Here is a 7,479-nt window from a genome sequence, read left to right as displayed (position 1 = left end):
GATGTTATGCAGATGTATTGGATTTCAAATATTACAGACGTTTCGACTTTTGTTCAAGTCTTCATCAGTGTTCTTCAATCCAAAATATAGTGAAAATAGACGACATTATCAGTCAAATAATAAAACAATGTTGTTGAATCAAAGGTGTCGTCTAGAGAGTCTAGACTGTACTGTAAACGTCTGTAATATTTGAAATCCAATACATCTGCATAACATCCAGCAACCAGTTCAGTAAAGCCTTTTTATTTCATATTCTTGTTTTTTTTTAGAAATATTTAATATTTTTAAAAAGCCCAAGACGAAAACAACCCATGTCCGGCGAATTAAGGTGCCGAAAAACTCGCCGTTCGTTGAGGATTAATTATACTTTTTATATATTCATAATATATATATATCAAAATAAGAAAAACATCTCTTGAATATTAAAATTTACCGTTCAAGCTTAATCTGTTCAAGTTTATTATTAAACCTTACGCAAAGATTGATAAGTTATCACCCCTAAGTCTCTACCACGCAACATCACAGGTAGTTGCAAAATTAATAACTTTTAAACTAAAAGAGATAGAGGAAAACAGTTTGCATCATAATCCTTAGCGCAACAAACTGCAAAATACCAGCTTAGTTTGAACTTTTTAACTTTAGTTATTAACAATCAATTGTTTAAATAATAGAAATTATTAAACTTTTACCGTGTGGTATTTTGCAACTAACCAATAGGAATTGAGATGTAAAAACCATTTTGCTCTAACTTTTACCGTTTTCGAAATATTTAATTTGTTAACTTTCACTCTTTGTCATAAATCGCAGAGTAGCCGATTGAAGGTACCTGCAAAATTAGTTTCAAGCTATCTCTTCTGGTTCTCGAGATATCCACGATTTGCAAAAAAGACTATGTATCGTTAAATGTAGAATACGCTCGATAATATTTTTTAATTTTTTTATATTTGTATTATATATATATTTATTGTATTATATTATTATTGTACAGTGTAATATAAAATTCTCTCTTCTCGTTTTGATATACATACATAGAAATCGCCACTAGTGACGACAAGAATTACATAGAAATAGTGACAAGAGAAAGGGCACGTTTTGCTCTGGCAGTAAAGTCGCGCATTAACTGTCTGACGACGACGACCACGTTTCTTAAATCTTATAAAACCTAATTTTTCGGGATTTTGGACTTTGGAGCGAGATAAATCCGTTGGGAAGACACGGACGAAAAAAATTGCAAAATATTTTTTTTCGTGCCTCGATCTGAACTTTTGATCGAGTCTAGGCCGGACTCGATCGGTTTAGCCGTTGTTGAGATCGGAAAATCTCGAAAAGGCTCTCGGCTAAATTTCGCGTATAAGAGGCACGGGGTACCTCGCGCGCGCACTTCGTTTGCGCATATACTTGGCGCGAGGCACTACCGTGCCTCTTGATTATATTAGAGTGTAATATTGCAATAGAAAAGCAATATTGTGTGTGATATTGCAGTAATATTACGTGCTATGTGGGATGTCACGGTAATCACGTTACGTCAGATTAATGACGTAAGTAAACGTTATTAACCTGTCGTCATTTTTGACGAGACAAACTCACGTCGTCATTACGTTAATATCATAAACTAACGTCAAACTGGTCAAAAACTGACTTTATATTAATGTCATTATAACGTCAGCTGGTTGCCTGGGATTTGAATGTGTTGTAACATAAAAAAAGGAAGAATTCTAAATAATGGCGACGAACGGTCAGGACGAAGTAACGCTTATCGAGAAATTGAAGGACAGCGAAAATTTTTCCTTGTAAAAATTTCAAGTTTCTATTCTATTTAAGGCACTTGGATTATACGAGATAGTGACAGGATTATCTGTGTTGACGGAAGGAATCACGGAACAAGCTAAAACAGAATGGATCAAAAAGGATGCACGTGCTCAAAAAATAATAATAACAACGGAGAGAGGCAACTTTTGACGCACATTAATTTGTAAAACATTGTGTGAAATGTTTAAGCGTATTTGTGCAATGTATGAAAGAGACACACAACAACAAAAATGTTTATTACTTCAGGAATTTTTCAATTTTTTTTGTCAGAAAGGTTCTGATATTGGCTCACACGTGAGTAAGCTTGAAGCATTAGCATATAAACTAAAAATACTGATTGTTGATATTGATGAAACTATGCTTATATCGAAAATACTTGCAACGTTGCCTGAAAAGTTTAAACACTTTGTTTCTGCATGGGATTCCACAGGTCAAGAAGAAAAGACACTTTCTAACCTTATTTTTAGGTTATTGTTAGAAGAAAATAGAACATTAGCAGCGGATCAAACAAGAAGCTGTAGCATTTAAAACAAGCGAGAAAAAATGCTACAAGTGCAATAACCCAGGTCATTTTGCGAAAGCATGTAAGCTAAAAGATAATAATCAAGATATACGTTGTTTTAATTGCAATGAACGCGGTCATTTAGCAAAGAATTGTAAAAAGAAAGACAACGCAAGCAATCCTGTAAAATGTAATATCTGTAAAAAAAAATAATTATTGTGACAAAGACTGTTATTTTCGTAAAAACAAAACAACACAAGATCAATTAACAACTAAAGATAAAGTATCTTTTTTGGTGAGTGCTAGTAGAACCAATGAGTGGATCTTAGATTCTGGATCTTCTTCCCATATGTCGAATAATAAAAATTTGTTTAAAAATTTAAAAAATATCAAGTCAGAAATTGTAACGGCAAAGAAAAGTCAAGTTTTAAAAGCCGATAGAATAGGAATAATAGAAACTAATAAAGTTGTTCTTAATAAAGTTCTTTATGTAGAAGACTTAACTAAAAATTTGCTTTCTGTAAATGCAATAATTGAAAATGGTGGCAAGGTTATCTTTACAAAAGATAAGGCTGAAATATGGAAAGACAATATAAAATTTACTGGTTAACGGAACATAGATGGACTGTGGACAATCAATCTTGAACAAGACACTGTAAATAATGCTCTTTTAGCACAGGGAGTTAAAGCAGCTGTTGAGTGGCATCAGAAACTTAGACATCTTGGAAAAGAAAATATGAAAAAATTGCAAGATATGTCAGAAGGTATGTTATTAACAGAAGAAGGACTAAAAGCTTTGGATAAAGTTTGCGAGACATGTTTAAAAGCAAAGCAAACCAGATTACCGTTTAGTGATAAAAAAGTGAGAGCAAAACGTCCACTTGAAGTAATTCATACTGATGTATGTGGACCGGTAGATCCGCCAACGTGGGATAAGAAGAAATATATTTTAACATTTATTGATGACTTTACACATTTTGTTATGATCTATTTACTGGAAGGTAAATATGAAGTTTCATCTAAGGTAAAGGAATATGCTAATTTAGTAGAAGCAAAGTGGAATCTAAAAATTTCAAAACTAAGATGTGACAACGGACGCGAATATGTTAATGAAAATCTTCAAACTTGGTGCAAACAAAGAGGAACTTTACTAGATACTACTACACCATATACACCTCAACTTAACGGTAAGGCAGAACGAATGAACAGAACGCTTATTGAGAAAACAAGAGCTCTACTAACAAATGCTGAGATAGATAAAATTTTCTGGGGTGAAGCAATACGCACAGCGGCATATTTATCAAATAGAAGTCCTACAAGTGTTGTTCAAAAAACCCCATATAAGAATTGGACTTTACAAAAACCAGATTTAACAAGACTACAGATTTTTGGCTGTTCGGCTTACACTAAAATCCTAACATCACTTAAAAAACTAGATAATAGATGTAAAAAATATATTTTTGTCGGATACGCACCTAATGGTTATCGATTATTTGATAGTGAAAGAAGAAAACTTATAATATCAAGGGATGTAATATTTACTGAAGAGTTGAAATTAGTAAAAGCAGTAGCAAGAATAAAGACAACTTCTGAAGAAGAACAAGATAAAGAACAAGAGACAAATAAAATAGAATAAATAAGAAACAATATTGAAAATACTTCTGAAAGCGAAGAGGAAACTATTCAATTTCAAGATGCATTGGAAGAAGAAACAGACTGTGAAGTGGATAGAGCACAAGAACAAGAAGATCAAGAAGAAAGTGGAAGAGGAAAACGTATCAAAAGAATTCCATGCAAATACAAGGATTATGTTTATTTAACTTACGAAGAAGCTACAACAGGAAAGGACAAAGAGAAATGGTTAAAAGCAATAGAAGAAGAAAAGAAGTCTCTTGAAGAAAATAAAACTTGGAACTTTGTAGATAAAATACAAGCTAAAAATAAAAGGATTTTAAGTAATAAATGGATTTTCCGAATTAAGGACGACGGTAGATACAAAGCTCGTTTGGTAGTACGAGATTGCGAACAACGTTTTGGAGAAGATTTTGAAGAGACTTTTAGTCCGGTTGTTGGTATAAGTTCACTGAGAGCACTCTTTGCAATTGCAACTAGAAGAAAAGATTTTATCATGAAGTTTGTTATCAAAACAGCTTTCTTATATGGAAAGTTGAGTGAAGTAATATATATGGAACAATCAAAAGGTTATAATAACAATAATAAGATCTGCAAACTCAATAAAGCCTTGTATGGTCTAAAACAAGCACCGTTGGAATAGAATCAGCGATTCACCTCTTTTCTAAGAAGCAGAGGACTAAAATCTACAAAGACTGAACTCTGCATTTTCAAGACAGAAGATTGTTCTTTATTTTTGGCAATATACGTGGACAATGGTTTGGTGATAGGACATAATAAACAGATTATAGAAAAACTTTTAATAAATCTAGGTAAGGAATTTCAAATGACAACAAGTAATTGTGTTAAGTCCTTTTTAGGAATAGAAATTCATTGCGAGCAAGATTGTCTTAAACTTAAGCAGACTGATTATGCTTCTAAAATAGTTGAAAGATATAAAATGGAAAACTCAAAACCTGTAACTGACTCCAATATTGACTAATGACTTAAGAAGAGAAACTCCAATTAATTCTTTTCCATATTGAGAAAGTGTTGGTAGCATTTTATATTTAGCAAATAAAACTAGGCCAGATTTAGCTTTTGCAGTAGGTTACGCTAGCAGACATTTAAGTGAACCAACGCAACAAGATATTATGAATGTGAAAAGGATCTTAAGATACGTAAATGCAACTAAGAATTTTGGTATTAGCTATCATGAACAAAATAATACAGAAGTTGAAGAATTAATAGGCTACACAGACTCTGATTACGCTGGAGATAATGAAACTCGTAAAAGTACAACTGGTTATGTAATTATGTATTCAAACGGCCCTATAAGTTGGTGCTCTAAAAAACAACCAATTATTACTTTATCTAGCACTGAAGCTGAGTATATAGCAGCTACTAAATGCTGTAAAGAAATTTTACATCTAAAATTTTTAATTGAAGAATTAACGGGTAAAACAGTTAAAGCTACACTCAATATTGATAATCAAAGTACAATTTGCTTGATAAAAAATGGTATCGGTAATAAAAAAAGTAAACATATAGACATAAGAATTAACGATAAACAGAGAATTTTTTCTCGGGCTCTGAAGTCATTAAACTAAATGAATAATAAATATATACTAGGTCATAAGAGCCGTTCGCAGGATGTTTTGCGGAAATTATACGTGTATATATATATATATATATATACGTGCTCACGTGTAAATTTTAAACACGTGAAATTCGAATTGTAATAACAATTCTAAAATATAGACATAAGATACAGATTTATTAATGAAAAAGTAATAACTGGTTTATTGAATATTAAGTATTGTTCAACAGATATGCAATTAGCAGATATTTTTACAAAAGCATTAGGACAAAATAAATTCGAGATACATAAGAATAAATTAGTTTGTACTTAACTTTTAAAGTAAGAACATTGTAATTTTTTTTAGCTTAAATTTAACAATTAAGGGAAGGTGTTGGGAATAATTGTTAAATGAGTTTTGTTCAAGTTTACATATATCAATTGCTCGTTGCGTTTAAAGTGTAAAAGGTGTGATTTCCGTGCAATGCGTTCTTCTTTGTTTTCTGCGTTTCGTCGTTGTCCGTCTTCCATGCGTGCCTGACTCTTTGTAATTGTTCGTTCGTTATGTGTATTACTGTTTCAATAAAATACATTTGTTTAAGCTACTAATGTGGCTGTAAATCTCTGACAATTCTTATAAGTAAAATCATCAATATGTATATTTTATATGTATATTTTATATGTATATTTAGTGTTCCTCAAAAAGAAGAATTGAGAGAAAAGTGGATCAGTATAATAGGACATCGAGTTCCTAAAAGCAGTTCTGTTTGCAGTGACCATTTCACAGACACTGACTTTAGATATAAGGTAATAAAAGATGTGCCAAAAAGATACTTACTACCTGATGCTGTTCCCAGTTTACTTTATCCGATACAACAAACAATGATACTTACAAGTAGTAAATCGTTACGTGAAAAGAATACTGAACAAGCAGTTGGTAACAGGTAAATAAAAATGCACTTGATCTATTAGTTTAATCTGTACTATTTGTTAAAATTGCAATAAAATATTACAATAATTTGCAGTGATATTAATGATAAATATCCTACATCAGAGGTTGATTTAAAACAATCTGCTGTTTCCAGTCCAGCAGCATTAATTGAAACAATAATTAGCAGTAATACTAATGATAAATATCCTACATCAGAGATTGATTCAAAACAATCTGCTGTTTCCAGTTCAGCAGCATTAATTGAAACAATAATTAGCAGTGATATTAATGATAAATATCTTATATCAGAGGTTGATTCGAAACAATCTGCTGTTTCCAGTCCAGCAGCATTAATTAATGAAGATCACTAATTAATAAAGATTATATATATAATATCACAATCGTTTTGTTGTATTTAACAATCAATAGATACGTAATTCATGGAAATACTATTTCTTAAGCTATGTTTTTTTTTATTTAAAATCAATTATATGGAAAGTTATTATAGAGAGTTATTTTATAAAGTTTTATAAACTCGGAAAAAAATGGATTAGATCTAACTTAAATTTAACAAAATAAAAAAATGAAAAAATAAATCTAATTAGATCCGAATTAAATCTAAATAGATACAAAGTAGATCTATGAAAATTTACACTTTTATATATTATTATATTTACTTCTATCTATTTAGATTTATTTTATATTTATTTAGATCTACTTTATATTTATTTAGATTTAATTTAGACTTAATTAAATCTATTTTTCCGTTTTTATCTCGTTAAATTTAAATTAAAAAAAGATCTAATCCATTTTTTCTCGGGAAAAGTTATATAATACAACTAATTTTCTTTGCTTATTCTTTGCGCTATTTTGACCGTTAAGCTGTAGTACATGTAATGTAATATATTAATCAACTTTGTGGTTTATTTATTATGATTAGTTATATTCAAATTAATTAACTGCATAATTTATGTTCTTTATGTTTATTTTAAACAGTTATTGGATATATCTAGTCAAAGTTATTGACCTCGTTTGGAAGTACATTTT

General features: G+C 30.6%; 1 protein-coding gene across 2 annotated transcripts; it reads left to right on the top strand.

Annotated features, from left to right (window-relative positions):
- Positions 1-1,637: 1,637 nt before the first annotated feature.
- LOC109862495 lies at positions 1,638-6,992 on the top strand. 2 transcript variants are annotated; one of them, XR_002251146.1, is made up of 3 exons: positions 1,638-2,393; positions 6,194-6,445; positions 6,527-6,991. XR_002251146.1 is itself a non-coding variant. In XM_020442566.1 (2 exons), the coding sequence occupies exons 1-2, from the start codon at positions 6,156-6,158 to the stop codon at positions 6,801-6,803; spliced, it is 567 nt and encodes a 188-aa protein (XP_020298155.1). In that variant the 5' UTR covers positions 5,638-6,155; the 3' UTR covers positions 6,804-6,992. The 2 variants fall into 2 exon arrangements, 1 of the variants encoding a protein (XP_020298155.1); XM_020442566.1 differs by lacking the exon at positions 1,638-2,393 and having other exon boundaries at positions 5,638-6,445; positions 6,527-6,992.
- Positions 6,993-7,479: the final 487 nt, after the last annotated feature.

This window comes from Pseudomyrmex gracilis, unplaced genomic scaffold, assembly GCF_002006095.1.
Source record: "Pseudomyrmex gracilis isolate BER0280 unplaced genomic scaffold, ASM200609v1 scaffold_1856, whole genome shotgun sequence".
Classification (NCBI taxonomy): Eukaryota; Metazoa; Arthropoda; class Insecta; order Hymenoptera; family Formicidae; genus Pseudomyrmex; species Pseudomyrmex gracilis.
The sequence above is the reverse complement of the archived record's forward strand: the minus strand, read 5'-3'. Positions and strand labels throughout refer to the sequence as shown.

Bases quoted from the DNA above. Each gene is read 5' to 3' on its own strand.
- LOC109862495 (XM_020442566.1), top strand. From the start codon at position 6,156: ATGTATATTTTATATGTATATTTTATATGTATATTTAGTGTTCCTCAA. The intron at 6,446-6,526 runs GTAAATAAAAAT...AATAATTTGCAG, and splicing joins GAACAAGCAGTTGGTAACAG to TGATATTAATGATAAATATC.